This window comes from Agelaius tricolor, unplaced genomic scaffold (genome assembly GCF_023055355.1).
Source record: "Agelaius tricolor isolate 1412-34295 unplaced genomic scaffold, bAgeTri1.0.p SCAF_5, whole genome shotgun sequence".
Lineage (NCBI taxonomy): Eukaryota > Metazoa > Chordata > Aves > Passeriformes > Icteridae > Agelaius > Agelaius tricolor.
In genome coordinates, this window is record NW_027269265.1 from 23,965,486 (window position 1) to 23,989,528 (window position 24,043).

The 24,043-nt window shown below is 36.7% G+C and overlaps 1 protein-coding gene across 5 annotated transcripts in view; it reads right to left on the bottom strand.

Moving 5' to 3' along the window:
• Positions 1 to 24,043, bottom strand: part of MIA2 (MIA SH3 domain ER export factor 2) — a 30,305-nt gene that overhangs the window by 4,851 nt on the left and 1,411 nt on the right. For 2 of the 5 annotated variants that reach the window (XM_071426847.1, XM_071426845.1), the window contains exons 2-23: positions 23,785 to 23,916; positions 21,336 to 21,357; positions 21,130 to 21,218; positions 20,677 to 20,748; positions 19,885 to 19,995; positions 19,479 to 19,550; positions 18,966 to 19,070; positions 15,388 to 15,510; positions 14,714 to 14,837; positions 13,846 to 13,895; positions 13,573 to 13,663; positions 12,218 to 12,356; positions 10,539 to 10,640; positions 9,157 to 9,217; positions 8,801 to 8,836; positions 7,808 to 7,875; positions 7,057 to 7,139; positions 6,570 to 6,701; positions 4,893 to 5,045; positions 3,391 to 3,522; positions 791 to 867; positions 116 to 392 (exon numbers count right to left, since the gene is read on the bottom strand). In XM_071426847.1, the coding sequence (XP_071282948.1) occupies positions 116 to 392; positions 791 to 867; positions 3,391 to 3,522; positions 4,893 to 5,045; positions 6,570 to 6,701; positions 7,057 to 7,139; positions 7,808 to 7,875; positions 8,801 to 8,836; positions 9,157 to 9,217; positions 10,539 to 10,640; positions 12,218 to 12,356; positions 13,573 to 13,663; positions 13,846 to 13,895; positions 14,714 to 14,837; positions 15,388 to 15,510; positions 18,966 to 19,070; positions 19,479 to 19,550; positions 19,885 to 19,995; positions 20,677 to 20,748; positions 21,130 to 21,218; positions 21,336 to 21,357; positions 23,785 to 23,916 (2,251 nt within the window). The remainder of the gene's footprint in view (positions 1 to 115; positions 393 to 790; positions 868 to 3,390; positions 3,523 to 4,892; positions 5,046 to 6,569; positions 6,702 to 7,056; positions 7,140 to 7,807; positions 7,876 to 8,800; positions 8,837 to 9,156; positions 9,218 to 10,538; positions 10,641 to 12,217; positions 12,357 to 13,572; positions 13,664 to 13,845; positions 13,896 to 14,713; positions 14,838 to 15,387; positions 15,511 to 18,965; positions 19,071 to 19,478; positions 19,551 to 19,884; positions 19,996 to 20,676; positions 20,749 to 21,129; positions 21,219 to 21,335; positions 21,358 to 23,784; positions 23,917 to 24,043) is intronic. The other 3 variants (XM_071426846.1, XM_071426849.1, XM_071426848.1) reach the window with 3 other exon arrangements.

Consider the following 24,043-nt stretch of genomic DNA (forward strand, 5'->3'; position numbering starts at 1 on the left):
GAACTGAGAAGCAGTTGTGCAAATATGTACACATCTACCCCCTGTGGTACCTCACTACCTGCACAAAGCACTCATGCTCATCAGCTTGAAGCAAAGGCTGGCTAAAGGCACGTACTTGGCAGCGGGGGGCGTGGAGGCCCGAAGTCTCGTGCTGGAAAGCATTCCCGTGGCCCTGGAAAGCATTCCCGTGGCCCTGGAAAGCATTCCCGTGGCCCGTAGATGCCAGCAGGAGGAGGGGGAGGAAAAGGAGGGCCTCGTCTCATGAAAGGTACTGGTGGTGCTCTGGGATCCACAGGCATCAGTGGGGGTCTGACTGGAGGGAAAGGTGGGGGTGCAAACCCTGAACCCACAGCTTCACTTTCAGGTGCCAGCGACTGATCAGGGAGCGAGTTCTGCAACACAAGGAAACCAGGGAAGTTAGGGGAGGGAAAGGGAACATCTCCAGTGCCATCAGGCCCACTTTCATGTGGCTGTGACACTAGCTAAGAGCTAGTTCCAACTCTGCCTTAGCTGCAGCAAGATCCTGAGCAAGGCTATCTACACGTACTGACCATCTGCTTGAGCATAGTTTCGTCTTTTGGGATAGAATTACTTTTCAACAGGGATTATATTAATAATACATCAAAGTAATTCACGAGACAATAACTGTTGTGGTAAAGTATACATATAATTTTATAATTTGCACTGAAGAGTGCAGTATAATGTGACCAATGGACTACAGACAAATGTTTCTATGTTTCTTGCAGAAAATTAAAGCTTCTTTAAATCAAGCCTCTCTATAGCTACTTACACTAAGGTTAGAATGATCCTTCATCCCCTCTCCACTCGGTTCTGTTCGTGGACTATGTTCTGAAGATGTCTGTCCATCTGTATGCAAAAGTTTAAAGTTATTCAGTGCTGATCTCTTTCTCTCCACTGATTTCAGTATTTTTTCTGAAATCAGGATAGACTGGCAACAAAACCAACAGCAAGCAGCAGTTCCATTTTCCCCCTCCCTCCCATTAATAGTTTATTTCTTCAGTAAGCCCCATGCTGGGAATGGCTGGGCTATGATATGCTTTTGGCACACAGCTTCACACCAATCCTATTCAAGTATGACTAAAAACAATTCCCTCCTTGGCTCACAAATATCAAGGAAACTTCCAGAACTACATCAGTTTTGGATGAGTTGTCAGAAGAAATTATAATAATAACCATCATCATGATCATCCTCCTCCTCCTCCTCTCATTAGCCTTATTTACTTTATAAGTAAAGAGATAAATAGAAACTTCAGTCTTTTTACTTTTAAACTTTGCTAGGAACAAGTATTTTCAATAACAACTAGAGAAAACTATTAAAGGGAATTGTCAGAGAGTAGAATCCGACTGGATAGAAATACACTAAATATATACACTAAATACACTTTGTTTAAACAAACAAACAGCCCCCCAAATCTGGGATTTGAAAAATATTGCTTTCTTATGCTTCAGCTTGAATAGAGATGATTATACTGAAAAAGAACAAACCAAAACAAGCCTTTTAACTAGTGACAGAGTTTTTATGTGCATGTTGTATTTCTACTCCTTGAAAGGAAACAAAGCTTTTTTTCTCAATGAACAGACAGGTCTTTTCAAAAACTCTAAATTACTTGTCATTTCAAGCAGGCCCAGCCTTGTTGATGATATTGTTGCTTAATCTAAAACACTTAAACTCCTATGTCACACAGACAAAGAGAATACTCATGCCTTGATATTTATGTTGCATAACACTTTGCATTTTAGATCCTTAGAAGTTCCTCACAAACTCTGTCAGCCTTTAACTCTTCTTTCTGACAAGAAGTTTCCTGCTCCAGGTACCTCCTCAAGTGAAAAGTTTTCATAGTTTACCACACCATCTTAGGAAAATCCATATTCTTTTTTTCACTTTAAATAACATTGTGATTATCTTCTTAAGAAATGTAACCTGTTAACTCTAATGAGTAGGAGCCTTGATTTCAGTACTGTGAGACACTCTTCTGTTCTGAAGTCAGATATGCTGGATGGGCTATTTTTTGGTGGTTGGTTTTTTAATTGAAGGGCTTTTTTTGGGGTTTTGGGGTTTTTTACAAATACTCAGCCAACTCTAGTGAAATTATGTGTCTCTAAAAAGCAACATTCACACGTTCTTAATAACCTGTTAAATACTTGCAACAAAGTTATCCAAAACCCTGTTCCCATTCAAGCAGCTTTGAATTCCCAGGAACTGACTACAACGTTTAAAAAAAATTAATTGTTGCTTGGCAGTGACTGAAGAAAGGGGTAAAAAAAGGATGCATTAGTAAGTACAAAGACAGTGCACCTCTGCTGTCCTTCAGTCAGCAGCCAGGTGCTAGAAGAAAGGGCTCAGTGGAACATGAAGTATCAGAAGGCAGAAGTGAGAAAGCAGAAGTGCAACTGCCAGAAGGTTGGGAAAGGGGGAAGGTCAGTAGCTGCACAGGAACAGAACTGTCCTCCAGTAAAGAAAACTCACTTTGAAACCTGAACCTTCAACTTGAAACTACATTCAGCAGTCCCAGTTCTCACATACTGTGACACCGAGTAGCAAAGGTTTTCTCTCCTCTGGCCAGAAATGGTGCAAGGGAGATAGAAACTTCCTACTGGATCCTGTCCGGAACTGAGTCCTGGGTGGTGAAGTTTCTGCTGGGAATTTAATGGCTTCACTTCACTGATGAATCAGACAATTGTGACTTACCAGGGCATTACATAAAGAAGAAAAATGCTTAGTAAGTATGAAGCTCTGTGACCAAACTTTAACTATGAGCTTCTGGCAGCTGCCAAGCGTCACAAACTAAAATGTACATAATTGGCAAATTCAAAACTAGTGGGCCAGTGAAAGGTGTGATTAAACTGGGGGCAATTCACTGTGACCTACAAGAAGCTGCCACTATGGTGAACACTTTGAAGGAAGAGGCCTCAGACCTTCTGCCTCTGTGCACCAAGCCAGTGGACACCTGAACATTTGGCTGTTTCTGTTTCACTCTCTGTGAGTCTAAGCCTTTCTAACTTTACCAGATGTGGTACAGAAATGCAAGTATGGGTTTGTGATGTTTTAATGCTGTGATGAGCCTCATGGGAGCGACCAAAACAGACTCTCAACCAATTATGAGTGGTTAACACACAGAACAGTGAGGGTAGACCACAAAAATACCTGATGACTGCCATTGACAGAATCCTGCCCACCTGACAGCAGGGAGGGCTATTGCTCCAAAAGGGAATGGCTGCATCAAGGCCAGCAGGTGTTCAAATGTTTCTTACACAATGGAACTTCACGTCTGTGGTAGCTAAAAACCTGACTTCTTGCCACAGCTTAGCATGCACAGTCAGCTTACACTGGGATTTTCCATTCTAGAGTATCATGGAAGCAACTCCCACCTGTTTTATCAAAAGACTGAACATTGTAAGCTCGTAGTTCTGCTGGTCCAGAAAGCCTTCCAGTATTTGGAGGATTAGGGAAAAATCTTTCTTGTCTTCGAGCAGAAAGAGCTGGATCAGTGTAAGGGTCACCTAACATTGAAGAAATCACAAAAACCAGGTCTGTGAAGATTTATTCCTTCCATTCCACACAATTTTAGACCAGAAAGGTTTTCTGGGTATCTTAAGCTCTTGTAAATATACAAAGTGTCTATTAATCAGGGTGAGCAAACAAATCTTAAATAATACAGAGGAATCCCACTAAGTATATCCAATTGCTTATGTTTCTAAAGAGCTGCAAAAGAAAAAGTTCATTGATTTTTGGTTTAACTTGGGCAATCATAACTTTCAAAATTCTGCTGTAAGTTATAAACAATGGGGCCTTGAAACAAAGGTTCAACCTAGCAAAGATGGAAGACAAAATAAGTAACTGTATGTTTTAAGCCATTCTTAGGTAAGAATACTGTTTTCCATTATGTTTCATAGTGCTGTAATATGTTTCCACCAACTTGCCAGCATCAGATCTAGCAATCTGTCATGCAGCTACAAGACAAACTGCATCAGTGAGATCCAGGGGCAAAGGTGGGCTAAGAACAAGAAGGAAAGGCCAAGGAAACCAAACTACCTCTCTACAGGATCCTGTCAACAGACCACACCTGCCAGATGAGAAACTGCAGCCTGAGAGGACCCTGAGTTCTACCACCAGGCTTTCACACAGATGTGAAATTTTTGAAATTTTTGAAATTCACACAGATGTGTATTGCTTGCTGCAGTAATAACTGAGGTTACCTAAATTTTTTTTTCAAAACTTGTAACATTTTTTCTTCTTTATTACAGGTATCCAGGAAGGTTGTCCATACCCCCAAGTTTTTTCTTGAGAAATATCAGCAGAATTAACCCATCTCTGCTTTCCCTGAGTGGTTAAGTGCAATACAGATGTTTATCTGAAGAAGTGAGAGTGAAGACTGATTTTGCTGCTGTTAATCATTGAAGAGACAGTATCAACAGGAAAACACATGCCAGACAGGATGAATGTACCATGGTACTCCTGTACTATTAATATAAATGGGTTTTTTTAAAAAAAATTTTTTTGACATTGTCTATTTTTTATTTAAATAAATTAGACTTAAATAAATTTTACTTCTTAAATCTCTTAGTAATTTACTTCTATCCAGCCCAGACAGGTCTTTTAATGCACTGAACAAACTCCCAGTAAAATGATGAAACCAAACAGTTGATTGTCCCTTGATAATACCAACATGTATTTAAAACATAGCAGAGAAGTACAAGTGAATCACACTGTTCAAGAAGAGGAAAAAACTACTATTAAAAAAAGCCAGTTCAGTTGCACGTGCAGGTCCAAGAAAAAACTTAATATTTTTAAACCCAAATAGTTAAATATATAGACTGCAAGTCAGTAAATGCTCTTTTCCATGGATACAGTAGCTAAGCAGAGTTTTTACCTGGTGGAGGCAGAATTATCCTGCGTTCTCTTTCCCAAGGAGGAGACAGGGATCCAGTATCTGATGGTGGTCTGTGGGGATCAGTTAATCTATCAGAATTCAGCTCTCCTCTTTCACTTCCAGCTTCGTACATGGCAGTTGGTCCTCTGGATCCTAATTGAAGAAATGGAGTAGTTATTCACCCTTGTGTTTTAAATCCCCTGCCATGGCTTTCCTCATTCAGTCTGGAAACAGTGGAACAGATCATGGAATGCCAGCACTGCCAGGACACAGGAGGTGCTGGCTCCACGGGACACTCCGGCTGTTTGCTACCGACCACGAGAAGGGTTCAAAGGTGTGCAGTGAAAAGTCTTAGCTCAGTAACAGCACAGCACAGAGGACCTGCAATGCTTTTAAAAAACTAATCATTGTACAAGTTCCAGTTAATGTGCACCAGACACCAGCACCCTCATGATAAATAATCTTCTCAGTGATAAACACCTGCTGCTAATCAAACTAGCAATTAGCAGGCTGAGAGTTAATACCGGTATCATAAAACACCCATCTGCATTCAACACGCTTCTGGGTCTAATTCTTTATTCAAGAAGAAGGAAAAAAACCAAACCAAAAAAATCCGAACCAAATAATAAAAAAAAATCCTCTAAGGCCAGGTCAACACATAACCAAGTGCACACTAAGAACCGTAAAAATGAGTGATTTTAAATGGCAAGCTTTCTCTAAAACAGACTGGGTCTGAAAAATTACAAAAATACTGAATTCTGCTATCATTTCCCTAGTTCTCCATGCTATAATTCAACCTAAAACTTGAAGCCATTGTGTGTCTTGTTCACTCTGAGATAATACTATAATGGCTCTTACTGAAATCCTTATGGAATAGAAATTTAGACATATTTCCCACTAATTAAGTAGAGGCTTCACTGGGTGCAATGGTAAAAATAAATTAAACAGTAGCTTCTTTATTACCTGCAACAGATGCTGAACTTCACTCTAGCATTTACCTACACTGCTTCCATCAGCATAAGAAATATGAATGGAGGGTATTTTTCTTCCCTTACAACCTATGCTACCCCAGCTTACTTTCACCTATTCTGGAATTTCTGAATTGTACTCCTGACACACAAACCTCCTGGTCCCTTCTATCAGTAGGGAAGAAACACTTGTATGATGGCTACTTCATATTTAGAACAAAGGGAAGGGAAACAAATTAGTGAACCAGTAACTTTCTAATACCACAACCACCAATAAAACTGCCTCATGTTTTGACAACATTCTTTCACAGACTGCAGACCAGTGAGATGGAAGGGGTGGTATTCTTTCTTCAGAAAAATAATTGACTCCCTTTTACTTTATAATCACATTTATTTCAGCAGAACCCCATCTGTCCAAGAAAGAAAAGACAAGGGATAAGTCTGGCTTTTTACTTTTCTTAATTTATGCTTCTAAAATGAATCCACTGACCAACCTACCAATAAAAACTAGATTTCCAATTGCCTTGTTACACATTAAAAAGCTTTAGAAGCAAACTGTAAAGCAGGAAGAGTTTGTTCAATTAACTGTTGATGTTGAATTGGTTGTTTTAATACTTTTTGTCACTAACAAGAGGAAAAGGTGTAACAGGTTTATAGGAGAGGAGAGAGAAATCCAGAATAGATACATTTTCAAGTTTAAGAATTGTACCTCTTCCTCCTCCTCCACCTGGAAGCATAGGTGAAAGCCTTAAAGGACCCTCCAATAAAGTTGGAGGGGAAAGAAAAGCTCTTGTTTCAGATGAAGGCCGGCCCATTGGTGAGGGTCCATATGGGGAATGCTCTGGAACAGTTAAAACAAAATACTCAAGTTCACAATACTTAGTTTAACAACTGTATAAATAACTTCTCATGTGAAGTTAAAAACTAAACTGTGTAACTAAAATGAAAACTGCGCTCTCATTACCATGTGTAACATATTCCCAGTCTACTCTCATCAATACTATAAATGCTCTTAGTTTCAACAAAATACTTGATGTGACCTAGAGTCACTTATGACCCAATTTTTTTTTTTTAATGACTGGTATTGTACATACACATGGCCAAGATAGTTTTCAAACAATTAAATATGTGTGGTCTTGGGAAACAAAACCATAAACCAAAAGAATTAGGCTCTATTTTACAATTCAATACTGTACCTCTGCCAAATGGTCTCATTGGAATATCAAGAGCATAAGGGTCTTTTTCTAAAAGTTCAAGTTTAAATTCTGCTTCAGTTAATCTGCAAAGAGACAACAAATAAGTAGTAAGTGACTAATAAATGCAAAAGCTTTACCAGACTACACTGTTTACTGCCAGGCTTTCTACCTAACTGGTTAATGAAGCAAGGTATTTTATTTCCTAAATAAATATGACAAAGGTTGTCACAGTACTCTGAATTATGCCTGGAAGTATTTCTCTATGCTGCTGTGTTTAAACTGTAATTCAGAAGTTGAAGTTGCATTTTAGATGTCACATTCCTAGTATGACATCACTCTAACTGCCCTCCAAGTATTAGTTAACCTCACACCTGAAAGTTCCTCTCAATTACCACCAACTGTTAGTTCAGCATTAACTTCTAAGATAAGCTGTGAAATCATTTTACTCACTTAAAACAAACAAACAAACAATCAACCCCCCCCCCCCCCCTCCCCTCCAAGATTTGTGTTCTAGTACTACATTCTGCTCTTTCCTCAGGTATTTCAGTACTTCACATAGTTCCTCAGTTCTTACTTTCTTGCATGTCATAATTACAGGAAAGCTCAAGTGACTCCCCTTCTTTCAGAACTCAAACACTGTGATCTCTCTGCTGTCTTTGGGCCACAATACATTAACAGAAAACATCAATCTGCCTAAATCCAACACATGCCAAACTGCATTTGTTTAGGAGTAGAGAAGAACTGCACTTACTTTTGTCTGTTATGTGCATTTTCTTTTTTTATATCATTGAGGTGTCTTTCAGCTGCTCGGGCTGTCAGCTTTGGGAAAGGACAAAAACCAGGCTTAGATACTGCTATTTTTTAATTAAATGCTTCACAAATATGACAAGTCCTAGGTCCAAGACATTCTATGTGAAGTGTATAAATTGTATTTTCACAAGATATGACTCATGTACGGAGCCTCACATATGTCAGCAAATTATATTAGCAGCTCTAAAACTCAAATTTTGGAGGAATGATAAGGCTTTCCTGCAGGTTCTTAAAACTTCAGAAATTGAATTCTTTGGTTATACCTGCTTTGAAGCATCTACAGATCTGAAGTCTCAAATTCTATGTAAGAATGTTGTATTTTAAAATCAGATAGATAAAATCTCTGGAATTATGACCACAAAGCACGACCGCTTTTAGCAGGGTTTTATTTCAGACATTCTGTGAAAGTGAAGAATGTATTAGTCAGGAGATATTTTAAATTTTCCTGTTTGGAAAAAAAAAAAGGCAAAAACAAATTTTGTAGAAACATTGTTAGGAAGCTGTCAATGGAACATACTGTTCTCACAGGACATAATGTGTTCTACTTGTTGATAAAAGAAGTGAAGTACACGCAAAGAAAATATCAAAATGGCATTGAAACAAGGCCAAAAGCTTTCATTATTAGCAAAATGTCACACATTTGTTATATGGTGTCATGTTCTTCCAGCAGATTTATTGCTATAACAAATGATATAAGATTATCATTCTACTGTGTTCATAAGTATCACGTTTAGTTTTTCCAACTATTTTATATAATAGAAGTGTTTTCAACATGTTTTTGTGTATTTATGCAAGAAATATGTTTCAAAGTGAAAGGTTGAGATAATTTTGATGATCTGTTTTTAGTCTGAACCAAAAGGTGATAAAGCAAACTTTACAAATAATGAAAAATGAAGATGCAGAAAACACAGAAAATTCAGTATTTGGAACTTACCCAATTATCATGAGCTTTTTTCTCATGTGAAGTAATCTGTGAAAGAGACATTCATCATTCTCCTAAAACCCAAAACTTATGATTATATACTCTTTTTTATAAATTTAATGTGTGTAGGTAATTTATAATGAGGTGCCTAAACCGAAAATTCAACTTTTCAATAAAGTTATCTGGTGATCTCTGCTATGAAATCATGTCAGTCAAAACCAGATGACATTAAGAAGAGGGAGGGGGAGGCAAAATTAGACACCCAACAAAGCCAAGCCAAATACAGCTCACAAGCTAACAGCAAGTGGTATTCCAGTTGCAGTAAATCCCTCCTACTGGCACAGATGTTGTCACACAGCACAAAATACCTGATTCTCATAAGAACGAATGGTTCTCTCCAGCTCTTCTTCCAGGTCCTTTGCTCGCTCTCTGTAACAAAATGAGAATTTATGATATTGCAATGAAGCTTCCAGGGAAAGTTTTGAACACAATAAACTCAACAATAGCCACAAGGTGTAATTAATTATTTTTTTTTAAATCCAAAAGACAGTATTGTCACTTAGGCCCATGGGATACAAAAAGTTATACTAACAGTGGAAATTCTAGGCCTTACATTCTAAGCAAACAGGGATGCAAACAAGAGAACAGAACCCAAACCCCAACACACCCCCAAGTTTTCAGTGGTTTGTGATGTTTCCAGCATAAAGGCTGCCCTTCCTCACATGCCCTATCAGCCAGCCTCACCCAGCTCAGCACAGGAACGGATGGGGCTGGAGCACCACACTGTCACAGTCAGTCCTGAGGGACAGGCCCCTGCAGCACCTGCACTGAAGTTACTTCAAGACCTCATGTCTGATGCCACCTTTGCTGCCAGCTGCCTGTGAACAGCCTCTCTAGGCTCTACACTTTCTCAGCAGGTGGGCCAAAGACACAGACAATGCTTGGTTATACTCAATTTGCAATATTAATATTATAGTTAAAATTAGGATGCCTACAAAATCCATGTTCTGGATAAATCAGGAAGAGTGAATTCTGTCTTCCTGTATGGATAGTGAAGAATGTCCACAAAGAAGAAGTATTGATCACTACTGTTCAGTTAGGCCTAACTAACTGAACCCTACCCCCATAAAAAATGAAGTAAAATGGCAAATACACATTACATATTGAAAAATTATGCAGTTAGAGGAAATCCAGAAAAAACCCAGAGGTACACATCTAGTGTAACAAAAACCAGAGCAAAGCAGCTAGGAAACAGCTACAGCAAATATTCACCCATGACAATATTTTTGTTAATAATTTCTAAGCAACAGGACTATCTGAAAAGCTTTGAGAAATAGAAATAGAATACTATAACTATACAGCATAAATGTTAGCTCAGTAGGAAAACTGAACATACTATTTATTTCACATTCTCTTAACTTTTTATGTTTAGCTTTGTTCAGTAAAAAGAACTAGATTAGAGACCCACTTCTACCACACCATTAAAGCTACTGTATCAGTACAATTAGGATTCTAATGGAAGAGCAGGTGCCATAATCTTCAACACCCAAATGTTTTAACATTTTAACTTTTTTTAAAAGTAAAACCACCCTTAGTCTGTATTATTACACACAAACCAGTGTCTAACACACATATACCACAAAGAAACTGGAAGAAAATACATTTGCATATACTGTGGTTTTTTAAAATTCTCTATTTGCACTTTCTTCACTTTGGAACAAGTGATTAAACAACTAAAATCTGCAATTACCTGTAGCTGTTAAGTTCTTCAGCAGCATGAATAATTTTTTCATCTACTTTAGAAAGCTTTTCTTCCTTCTGTAGACGCTCCCTCTCTTCTACTGTCAACTTCCTTTAAACAAAATTCAAAAACGATGGTTAATTTTGTTTCAAGTCAACAATCTTGAAAGCAGCCACAAATCATATCAAACAAACTAAAACCCTAACTACACGAACAGTCAGAGATTTGTTCTGGTATTTTCTAAAAATAATTTTCTAGAGGGAAAAAAAGATTGTTACTAGCTATTTAAAGAAGTCTTTCCAGGTCCTCCTTTTTTGTCCTAATGCCTTATTGGGCATTACAGAAGAAAAAACTCATGCATAAAATTCTGCAGAACACACATGGATACACTGCTGAGTACAGCCCTGAATGGATAAACTAGTAATTTTCCTGTGAACAGCAGCTCTTATCAAGCTGTCTAAATTGTGGATCTTGTGAACATGATTTAAATTTATTTTCTACTCAATCTTCATTACCTACTTTTTCATTTTCCCTGTTTGAACGGACCAAGTTTTTAAATGTTGCCTTAATTAATTCTAAGGGGTTTTTGTGCTGCTACATCACCCCACCTGCTTCTCCCCACTCCTTTTTGGCTTTTCTAAAATTCTTTGATAAGCACTGTACATTTGCTGAGTTTTAGCAAGGGTATTTTTAAATATCATCCACACAGTCTGCTTTCTGCCTGCTTATTGTATCTTTTTTTTTAACAGGTTTCTTCCCACTCCCTCCCTGCTCTTTTTTATAAAATCAAAATACTAATGCAGTGATTTCTAGGATTTATTGCATCTACAAAGATGCTAAACATCTACACAAATATACATGCTACAGAGCAGATTACTGAAAGTAATACTTCAAAAAGGTCCTGCACACTGCTCAGTACAGGATCTAATGTTGTGCTGATTGTCTTGCTGCCTTCAAGATTATGCCTACCCTTTGAAGAAATAATTTCTGATTAGTAAAACTGTAATTTTATGCATGCCCTGAAGTGATGTGCCCTGCTGCCCCACACACACACTCCTGAAGATTACCATATGCCCTGGACCAAATTTAATTTCTAGTCCTAAAAATATTTCTGATTTCAATCACTAGGTCATAATCCCTACTAACATTCTGACTGTGAGGCAGATAGTACACCCTTCATCTTCTGGTTTTCTTGGTGAGGAAAGCCTGATTCACAAGGGCTCTATATTGCTTACCACCAAGAGCTTGCCTATGCTTTTAGTTTTATATCTGTCTTGTCATTCCTCTGACATTCCTTGCCCTATTATATAAAATATATCTCACAGTTAAAGCACCTACTTATTTTCTTTTAGCAACTTTGATACATGTATTACATCATATAATAATTCAATTAAAGAAAAAATAATCAAGCTGTCCTACTTTAATTGCCTTATTTCATAGATTAAAAATCTGTTACTTCTTTGTTTCTGTACTTGCTTGTGGTAAAGTCCTAAAATGAATTGTTTCATGCAAACAGTTTCTATAAACTACTGTAAACACAAATGTACATGAAAGCATAATAAATTGTCTTCACAATGCAGAAAATTCTGGAAAGCAGTATTCAAACTTTCAATAATTTTCACTCTTCCAAATCAGAGTTACATTCAAATCCAACAGCAAGCATTGAAGATAAGAAGAGGAACCAGCACCTGTGTAGTTTAATTTCATTTTCTTGATAAAGCTCAGTCATTACTTTAAGTTTCTGCTGAAGCTTTTGAACTTCGCTTTCAAAAGATTCATTTTCAGACTGCAAGGAAGCTTGCTGGCTTTGGAGGGTTTCTATGCGTTCTGTCAAAATTAGAAATAATTATACTGGGATAACACATTGGCAATATTTCAGTATACAGAAGTCTGTAAAAACCTTTGATGCTATGTTGATTTAGTAACATAAGATACAAAGTTAACATATTTCAATATATGACACAAAATGAGAAACCAGCAATTATACTCTCTACCTGCCATGACGTGCAGCCCTGTGTGTGTATCAGGCCTTTGCTCCAAACCACCTAACTTCTTTGAAAACAACTCAGCTTTGTAATTCAGAATCTAAATTTTCATTTAGAGCTCTTACTATTGTCATTATTTCACTAAAGGAGTACAACTAGCACCACCATACACTCTTGCAGATTTACCTAAACAAGGTCCTCCTCAACAGCCTGAATGGATAACTCAGATTTGTCAAACTACCTTTATCTTTCCAAATTGAATTCAAAATCATGTTTCTTTTCCTATTTACTATTCCTGTGTCTCTTTTCAAGAAATATAACAAGGCTTCAAGTAAGTTTGAACATCTCCATGAGACAGAGCTACAGTCAATTTGGAGAACTCACTAGCGCAAGGAACATGTTTAAAGGACTGTAAAGAAACTGAAAAATACAGTCTGACAGAGTATTTCACCACCCAAATAACAAAGCCGTGCATTCACAAGTGCTGGCTACCCTGCCAGCTATGATTATGAAAGCAATAGCTAATTACAGGTTTTAATTTGAATTTGAGTTGTTTTCATTTCATAAGGTTTAATTCACTATGTCCTACACAACAGAGGAAAAGAAACAGAGCAGGATGTTTTTTAGCTCAATTCTCTAAATGCAGTACTTTATATTTTAAGGATTGAGCTTGCACCCATTACAAACTAACTATAATTAAGCCACCCTTTTAATAGATGGTTTTAAAATTTAGAATAAAACTTCACTGTTTCATGTCCAGAAATTATGTAAAGAAGGTACTATGTATTTATTAACATTACTTTGCTCTTGTATTTTAAGATTCTATAGCTAACTTTATAGTTACAGAATATTTCAACAGAGTACAATCAAATTACAACTTTGATTGCTCCACATCTAAAATCATGTATTTAAAAGAGCTAAGCAACTTAAAAACTAATTTTAAAAATCAAGTAGTTACTACTGTAAACTTAATTCAGTTTTTACTGGAATTAATACTTGCAGCCTGTAATACCATTTTACCAAAGCAGCATCTTAAAGGCAAAAAAGAATTTAATTACCCATAAGTTCCTCTTTAGCTTTATTTTCATCAGACAGTTTTGAATACATTTGGTCTCTTTCTGCTTCCATGGTCTTTAAACAAGCATTTAACTACAATCAAAATAGAAAAAAAAGGAGAACATTATAAGATTACAAGATTAAGAAAGTGCTAGCATGCAAAAATATCTAATTAAACTTTAAAATATGCTAAACTCTGATACTGGTATTACCAGAATAACTACATATTAGTTAGTTTCCCCTCTTCTACCCACAAGCTACTTAAAATCACATACCTTTGCAGCATAGATCAATTTCTTTACAGTTCGTTTTTGCTCATCATCTGCTTGAAGGAACAGAACAACAAATCACATAAAAAGCATGAAAGGGTTTGTGACAGAGCTTACTGCTATTATTTGGTTTTTATACAAGAGCAATGCCATCATACAACATAGGTATGCTAACAACAGGCACAGCATACTTGGAGGATAAAGGAGCAAAACCAAAGCAGGGGTGTGAGTAGAAGATATGCCATTGTAGTGCTTTGCTTGCCAGTCAGTCACAACTCAGACTGGTCATGCTAACAGCGAGATGCTGAATACACACTCCGAGACTGATGGGCTTGTGCCCTGTGGTACCCTAAGTACCAGCACAAAAAGAAGCTGCAGCAAGAAAGAGGAGGAAGAAGAGCTTTTCTGTGTTGCTGTTTAAGGGGACTCACATCTACACCCTTAGATGACATGCTACCACACTGCCTGCAACAAGCAACACCTCTGTAAGGATATGGAAGAAAAAATTAGGCTCTAAGGACCCTCAATACTACTGCTGGGAGGAACTTGAAGAATAAATAAAAGCAAGATTTCCAGCTAGAAATGCCACAAAGTCACTGCTTAATATACAGACATGTATTGCAGAATTCTGCAAGAGACTGGCCACTGAGTCTTTACATTGTTCTATGACAGTCTGTATGCCACACAGTGCTGAACAGGAAAATAGGTTGCTATTCCAGAGATGTCCAAGCATCAGTTAACTGTCCAACATGAAAGACATTGGGTGAGATTTAAAAATCTAACTTCTATAAAGCTAATCTTGCAACTTTTCTGGCAGTTAGTCAGTTCTGTATTTCTAAAACATCTGTTAAATATTTAAATAGGGAAACCATACCTAAGTGCTCTCCATTCTCTGTTTCCCCCTTTATATCTGTGTCCCAGTGGTTGTCTTCAGTGTCACCATCTTCTTGTATTGCTGAACTCCAGTCTTTCATGTTCAGTATATATTGTGTCAGTGACTAAGAAAAAGCATACAAGAACCTCACAAACAAATAAAAGCAATGAAAATGTAGCTATCATTACAATTACTTTCTTTATTTAGGTCCCTTAGTAGATTAAGTCAGGCCCACATACAAGATTCTAGATGTCTGGTAATACTTTTTCTATCAAAGCATGTATTTGCAGGTCAACAGGCATATCCTTGTGAAGAATTTTCAGATAGCTCTAAGCATGGATGATTTTAGTGTGGCTTGTATATGTAAGGTACACAACTATAAGAATATACACCCAAGTTCCACACTACAAACTGGGGACAGGGAGGAAAGCCAATACTCTATCAGAACTAAAAGAGTTTTTCCTTAGTTGTCTTTATCAGACAGCTCCATTGTGCTGCTAAGCAACCTTTTTTTGCTTAGCCAGAAACATTACATTAGAGAATAGAGACAGCAAACAAAAGCCCCAAACAGTGTAAGGCATATTAAGACAAAGAGAGGTTGTCAGGCTTTCTTGGAACTCTATGATTAGCATCAATCTGAATAATTTGATTCAATCCTAAATGTCTTAATTTACCTTGATTTGGCTCTCTTTATTTTTCAAAACTTCTTCTACATCTGTTTTAGAAGACTCAAACATCTTTGTTTGTTCATTTAGTTCACTAAGTCGTTCACCCCATCCTTCAGCTTCCTGTAAAAGCTAAAAAGGGAAATACCAGATTAGTGTGACTGTCTACAAAACCAAGAATTGAAGATGAATAGTACTGAGTTACAGGTATTGGCTATACATAAGTGGGATTTAAACCTCTCACCCACCAGTAAGAATTAACAGAGATAAGAGTACAAGAAAGTTATAGCCATAGAGTTGAAAGTTAAGACTTCTATGTTTAGTTCAGCTGCTTTAGCTGCTATAGCTGTCCATTGTAATTAGTTGTTAGGATATTTTAAGCATTTATAGCACGTGTTTAGTTTATTCCACTGAAGTTTAAAAACCTTGATGTGACAATAGCAATGAATATAAAATAGTGACAATTTATTTAACAATGACATACACTGGAGAATGGATGGAAAACACACCCCAATAGGAATACACAGTGCCTGTGTCTTTTCAACTTAGAAACAGTCAGAAAAGTAAGGGAAAACAGGAAGCTTTTAGGCAGTTATTTATAGTCATGTGACTTGCAATACTGTACTATTTCTCTTCCTCCATACCTCCTGAAATAGTTTTAAAATATTATTTTAAGAAAGCTTCCCCATTAATGAAAGTCACAGCTGTGTGTAAGCAACACCTACTAGTATGTATCTCTGCAATTGACTCTGCTTAACTAAAGTGATAGGTAGGTTCCAAGGTTACATTTTACAGATATTCCCTAGTAAAATCTCACTTCAGAAAAATATTTTACTGAGTAAAGGGATTAGAACACCTTATCACCAGCTATTAAAAATAACGACTGCAACATATTAACTCATGACATTGTGAGAACAAAATTGAACAGATGCAAATTTCTGTTAAGACAAAACACGTGCTACCACAACATGGGGTAAAGTACAACCAAACTGTCTTAAGAGTCTGTCAAAAAATACTGCTCTAAGTTGCAGAACAGGCTATCAATTTAAGAGTAGTAAAAGTACAGAAAAGAATAACTAAGTTGAGCAAGAAGAACATAACAGGCAGTTATACTAAAAATACAACCAGAAAATGGTAATTAAACAGGGGAACTGCCATGCAAATAGACAAGCAAGCTTGAACACTTATCAAAGAGAAACCAGACAGCACAGAACAAAAGGTATGTGACTAGAATTGAATTAACACACATTGCCCCTTGGCACACAATTGCACTTTCCAAGCCATAAAAGCCACGTATGAATTTGCAGCATCATGCAAACAACATAGTAGGGATTAGAAGACATACACAGACAACTATTTTATCATTTCCATCATCAAAAGATGACTTTTAAGAGATTTCTTCTTCATGAAGCCAATGAGAAAATAAATTTACATGACTTTATACACCTGTAAGAATTACAATAAAGAGAAACAGCAAGGATTTGCAATGAGCTAAAGCAATATATATTTCCAATGATCCTGAAGAAGAAAAACAAACCAGCAAAGCACAGAAGTTCATTAACACTTTCCTTGTTCAACCTAAAAGGCCCAATCCTCTGACACATAACAAACCTGAAACAGCACATCTCCTATAAAGTTTAAGCTATGATGTGCCAGAAGATTATGACCCATTTATGCAAATGAACAGAGGAAGAAAGGACTCTAGTTTCTGTGAACAAATAACACCTTTGTTACCTTTTGAGCATATGTGAAATTCCATCTTTGAAAAAAAAAAGTAAGAAACAAAAACAAAGTAGGATATGTATATTCTGGTACAGTAAACTAACACTCAATTAGAAAGCACCTCAGAAATGAGAACACAAATAAATAAAGCAGACACTTTCTATTTTTTCCTTATCAGGCTCCAGCAACAAATAACATTAGGTTATTTATCTACTAAAAAGCACAACAAACTACAATATGCACAGCAACAAACCTCAGTTAACAACAAAGTATAGCAATTAATCCTAAATAATGTGGTTAAGGAAATACTTATACCCAGGTTGTTTTATCTGGAAGGAATACAAAAGAACTTTTTTTCATCTAGGAACATGGCAATTAAACACTAAAAATTGTTTTTACTGATTTTCCCCCCCCGGTTTTCCTTGATGTAAAATGATTACCTAAGAAATATAGGCAATTGCCAGCACTTAGTATTATCTTTCTCTAAGTACTATTTTTTTTACTTTATTAAAAAGGAAGGAAAGTGAAGATTTTTGTCACACAAAAATAATTGGATTATTTCTATTTGAACCCAAGAAATGACCATAGGGGGGAAAAAAGAAAACTCCTCTCTATTAAAAATTTATGTATTGCTTCTCAAAATTTATTACGTAAGAATACTGTCACATTTGAAACATAGCACTGAGACCAGATCCTTCCTCCTCACAAAGAGGATGTAGAGATTAGAAAAAAAAAAAGACTCTTGAAAGAATGTAATTCTCAAGTAACTTAATCTCACAATTATAACAGCCAAATCCACTTCTACTCCACCCACAGCTCTTAATAAAACTGTCTTCCTTTTTTGCCAATCACAGACTGCTTCTAGAATTAGGGAAAAAGACCAAGTTTTACTAAGAGAGTTGTGCAGAACTGAAAAAAAAATTATTTCATGTATCTCTTTCTTTTCTCCTGAACCACTAAGTTTGACATACACCATGTTTTGACAGAGAGGACTAAAGCACTCCCCAGCTTTTTATAAGACTAAATATGCTAAAAAGCAACAGGCCTGTACTTCCACTCCCATCACTACTCTTTCCCCCATGCAAGTATCTATCAGATTATTCCTCAGACAACAGGGTGATAATATCTCTCAGATTATCAATCAGTCAGGAAAATAAGCACATATCCATTAAAACCACAACAAACCATCTCAAACCAACATTACACAGAGCATTACATGTTCATAGAAACTATTTATTAGGAAAAAAGAAATAGCTACACTGCAAAACAGCCTATTGCAAAGGACAACTATTGCATATACTAAATATTTTAAAATATTCAGTGTTCTTTGTGATCTGGCTACAGCACTGAGGAAAATAGACAATTAAATTTGGGAAGTAACAATCTTTTCTGTTCCTCTCTATTACATACCTGACTTTCAATTAATACATCTACAGTGGTACCAGAGTATGTTTTTACCTGCCTTCTGAATACTCTGAAATTCCTCAATTTCTTTGGTTTTCTAGACCAAGTAAAAGAATTTTCTCTCTGCCTCTGTAGAAAATCTTAGCAGTGGACTTGTTCAGGTATTTCTGCTTTCCAACAGGTCTCAGCAAAGTTCTTACCAAACTTACATCACCACATGCTCTCCTTCCACTGAGCTCCATGCATGATTCCCTACAGACTGTAACTACTGCATTTCTTTTAAAACAGAATTATTTTAGACAAACATAAAATTGTTTTAAAAACCATGTCCTCCTCCTCATTCCATTTACTAAAACACACAAGAGGTTAGTACACTTGTTGAAGATGAGCTCTTTGGAGAAATCATATTTATCAGTATCATAGGAAAACAGTATTTCTAAGGATGACTAGGAAGAACCTACCTGTTTCTCACTTTCCTGGAGATGGCTGTTTTCATCTACTGCATCTTGAACAGATGTCTTGAGTCTCTCAGTATTAATCTGATACACTTTTAGGGTGGACTTGGCCTAAATGAAATTAAAAAGTCTGTTGCTTAAATGGTATTGGTGAAGATATAGGCAGGGTCACAATGGTATTACAGGACTTGTCTTAGGTTTTCTGGCTGTGCTACATATATATTCTCACATTTTCTCTACAATTTCAACAGTTTTTGCTGATTGTAGTTTTACAATACTATGTATCATTGAGGAGTAAGAAAACTAAGAAAAGACAAGGTAACTACTTCTCAATAAATGCCAATCACTATATGAAGTTAAAAGTTGCCCACACCAAAGTACTAAGTTTACAAACTCTTTTGGTTTACACAGCATATGATCTCTGCACCCCTAATAGAAAAAAAAATTAAAGCAGTAACTACATGGAGAATATAGAAATTGCAAAGATTTGAAAACAGAAGCTACAAAGGTTAGACATACCTCATCAATTTGTGACTGGATAGATTTTTCTTCATTCTCTAAAGACTCCACTTTCTCCTGAATTTCAGCCACCTGAAAATTATTAGTTGTCATACACTTTCTTTCACATATTTGACTGACAATGTCTAGGTAATTGATAAAATTATTTTTATTTTTAAACTGAGAAAGTTCTACTGCTGAGTCAGTAAAAATGTGTGGAAAAACATGTTGCAACAAAACCGGCTTTTCTTCTTTTGAGTATTTTCTTTATCATTTTTCTAATGTTACAGGGAAGACAAAATGGAAAATGTAGTTTTTATTTCAGAACACACAAAGAAAATAGTGTGTCTTATCTGCAGAGATTTTTTTCTGTGAGAATTTTTTCTTAAATGAATAGAAAGAAAGACAGGATTCTATTTATTCCTACCAAGGTATCATTTTCCGACTGCTTCGATTTTTCTTCTTCCAGCTCTTTTTCTAGATTTTCTACTTCCTCGTTGAGTTTCAAGTTTGACTTGTTCAGCTTTTCATGCATTTCCTAAATTCAAGTTGGTTTGTGAGTTAATAAAACATTTGATATTAATTACATATGAAGACAACAAATATATTTTAAATATGACAGCAAAGTAGGTTTCACTCAAATACTCTAGAGACTCCTGCATGAACAAAAGCCCTAAGAATTAGCTCTGCAGGATCTGAGGTGCAAAATGAAATAAACCTACTTACTTTTTTTAACATGAATTTTACAGAGCCTATTAGGTATTTGATTCACTTATCCAGAACTCTTTTACAAATATATTCTCAGTTTGGGGGATATAAACAATGTAGTGGGAATTTTTCCTTAAAACTGTGCACCTGTAGACTGTGGACATTATTTGAATTAGATAAGATGTGAGAAAAGAAATAATTCATGCACTACCCTCTCTCCTAGAAATGCGAACAATTTACTTCTTAAATATTGTCCAATATGTCATTTGTTCTAGTATTACTCATCCTCAATGCAATTGTTAAAAAAAGGCTTTTCTTAATTTAAATGCTTTGATTTTAAGTCATTTTCAGTAACCCGATTAAAACTATTGCGTTGGAGTTCTTGGGTTTGTCTAACTTTTTTTGCTACTGTTTTTACTCTGTTTGTTTGGGTGTTTTTTAATATGGGCCACATTTTTCCTAAAATACTGCCTTATACTGTAGAAGTAACAATTTCCATTCATCTGTTTACCTCAAAAAAAGATGTGTCTGTTGATTCTTTTGTTGTGTTACCATCCTTCAGAGACAACTGTAAATCTTCAAACTGAAAAGGAATTACTTTATGTCAGAATATGGGTAAATACCGGCATTAATTTGCAATGCTCTAGTCTGAAACACAGACATCACCTAAATATTCAAAATGCACTTTGCTGGAAATCAGGAAAGCCTTAACCCTACTACACTATCCCAGTGATATAAACAAAAAAAAGACATTTTGAAATTGCTTCCAGTGAAATATATTGTACTGAGAGTTTGAAGTCAAAACTTGCCAACACCTTAATTGCTCCTAAAGGCATTGACAGAAAAAACATTTGAGGAATCCCTTTGAAAGCTTTAAAACATCTTACTTTTAGAAAAGTTAATACTTTACTTGATAGAATCCATTTCTACAACACATCTGAAAGCAATAAATGAGGACTTTTACCTCTTTTTTGCAGAGGCTGAGTTTTTCAAGAATTTTGCATTTTTCTTCAACTAGTTCAGCAACTTTATTGGCAAGCTGTTTTTCCCTTCCTAAAAAGTGAAAGAGAAGCAAATGTTGCATCATCCAAATAATTAAAGGTGAAAAAAGAAATAATAAAGTCATATTCCAGTGAAATATAAAGAATTAAGTATCAAAAATAAGCTTACCTACATAAAGTCGACTTCTAACCTGGAAAAAAAGAGAATAAATATTGAAAATGTCTGATCAATTACTCTCACAGAGTATCTGAAAACTAATCTTTTAAGCTGTGATTCCATGCCAAGTTTAACCATGGAACTTAAAAAAGGAATATAAATATGGCTCCTACTAAAAACAGGCAATCATATCTGCTGCTCTCACCCCCTCCATGTCTGTGTGTTTGCCCTGTCCTTCTCCCACTCTTATCAGACAAAAGAGGGGAAAGGAGATTAATTTTCACCTGGATCACTTTAATAACACACCTCCGTATATTCACCACATAACAAACAGTCAGAAGAGTAGGAAAGGGAAGGGAGGGGGAAGCTCCACACGTGAGCTCAGATTTCCTATTGGGAAAGATCTCCCACACATTACAACATAAAACAGCAAAAGCTGCAGTAAGGTACAACCTGATGGGCATCCTTCAAGTGCCAAGTGAGCAGCTGCCATGTAGAGTCTAGTGCACTAGAATCAAAATCTAACAAACTGCAGGGCAAAATCTGTCACAAATGGCCTCTACAAGGATGCAGAACTTGGCTGAACCCACAGAACTGTTACAACACAGCATTTCTCTCAGGCTGGGCCTGGGTCATGTGCCTAATGTAACAATGGGGCCCTCAGATCTTCCCCGTTTCCTCCTAATTTAAAGCCAAGGAATCCAAATAACGAAAAAAGGGTAAGAAAGTTTTAAGTATGCTTTTATCCTGTCATCCCCAATGGATGGTTAATTACTCCATTACTTTTCAGTAACCATCAATTCTTCAAGGAGCAGCCGGTGCAGTTCTAAGTATGGATGACTGAAAAAGCTGTCAATAACTTCTGTAATATCTCCTGCCTTAAGTGGCATGTGCAGGAGGAAAACAATACCAGGTTAGCTTGTTTGCATGATTTCAGCCCAAATGCCTTTTGTATCACCCAGAGGGATGCCTCTAGAGAACAAAAGGTATAACCAAATTATAGTTACTTAACTTACATTAACACTGATCCCCTTACAGAGAAGGTCAGTTCATGTTAAAACCCTAAAAATGCAGCTGCTCATAACTGAAAAACTAACCAGCTATGAAACCAGTCTTAAAACATGAGTGTCATTACACCTACTACCCAAATCACAATGCCTGTATGAGAGTATGCGAAAAATGGGAAGAAGTTTAGAATACTGAATTACTGATACTGACCCCATTTCCGTAGCAGGAAAAGTACGGTAGGCAACTTTTATTACTCAGATCTTTACTTACTCTCAAGAGAAGATAGGCATTACCTCAAAAATATAATCTGATTTGTGCATTGAAAGGTTTCAGTACTGCAACTCTCAAAGTCATCAGATTAGTGCTCACAAAGAGCATGCAGTTAAATTGGTTCAGTGTTCCAGTGTTGCAATAAACAGAATCCAGGCATCACTGTTCAAAGAGTTGTAAAATGCCTCCCTTGACAGGAAACCACATGGATTGCTTTTGCTTGAAAGACCTGAGCTGCTCTGGCTATGGCCAAGCTAGTCACAGAGATATCAATACATACACCCTAGGGAAGACATCCGTATCCTGTGAAAATAATTTAAGGGCTGACTTTGAAAGTCCAGTGTAGAAATTAAAGAGGAAGCCTTACTGCAGCAAGTTTCATTGCATTTCCTCTTACAACAGTCACTCAGTACATATTCAAGCACTTATTATCTTGACAAAACAGACTTTTCAACTTCTGTTTTAGTGAAATTCTAAATTCAATCACAATAGATTTAAAATTCTGAAGCATTATCTATCTTGAACAGGAAGGATAACAACTTCAATGGAAACTATTAATGCACTCTATGTATCTGCAAGTAACTTGAACACTTTCCATGCTGATTTTGTCTGGAATAGAGTTAATTTTCTTCACAGTAGCTGGCATGGGACTGTATTTTGGACTTGTGCTGAAAAGTACTGAAAACACATAGATGTTTTAGATATTGCTGAGCAGTGTTCACACAGAGTCAAGACCTCTTCTGCTTCTCACCCACAAGGAGGCTGTAAGTTCACAAGAAGCTAGGAGGGGGACACAGGGCAGCTGATCTCAGCTGACCAGAGGGATAACCCACACCATGCTGACATCATGCTCAGCATAAAAAGCTGAGAGAAGGAGGAGGAAGGGGGAGTATGTGGAGTGATGGAGTTTGTCTTCTAGAGTCACTGCTACATGTGATGGAGCCCTGCTTTCTTGGAGACAACTGAACACCTGCCTGCCCTTGGGAAGCAGTGAATCAATTCTCTGTTTTGCTTTGTAGCGTGCACTGCTTTTGCTTTTCCTATCAAACTGTCTTCATCTCAACCCACAAGTTTTCTAACTTTTAGTCCTCTGATTCTCTCCCTCTTTCCAACCTGACAGAGGGAGCAAGAGAGTGGCTGTGTGGTGCTTAGTTGCTCTCTGGTGTTAGACCACAACACTTACTGATTGATAACTTCTGTACAGGAACAGCAGAATTGTCAAGGCTCCAACAATGCCAGCACAAATCACTATTTCCCATGGGAAACCATACAGATCAGGCCCAGGTCTCATATCTTCAGGCAGTGAAGCCACAGCCTGAAAAGTAAAGTAAAAAGCTTCAGCTAAAGGAAAAGAGGCTAATATTATCCACAGAAACAGACATTACATGTTGACATTGTTTACTTCCAAGGCTTGTATATCTATTTTTTTCCAAAACTCTGAG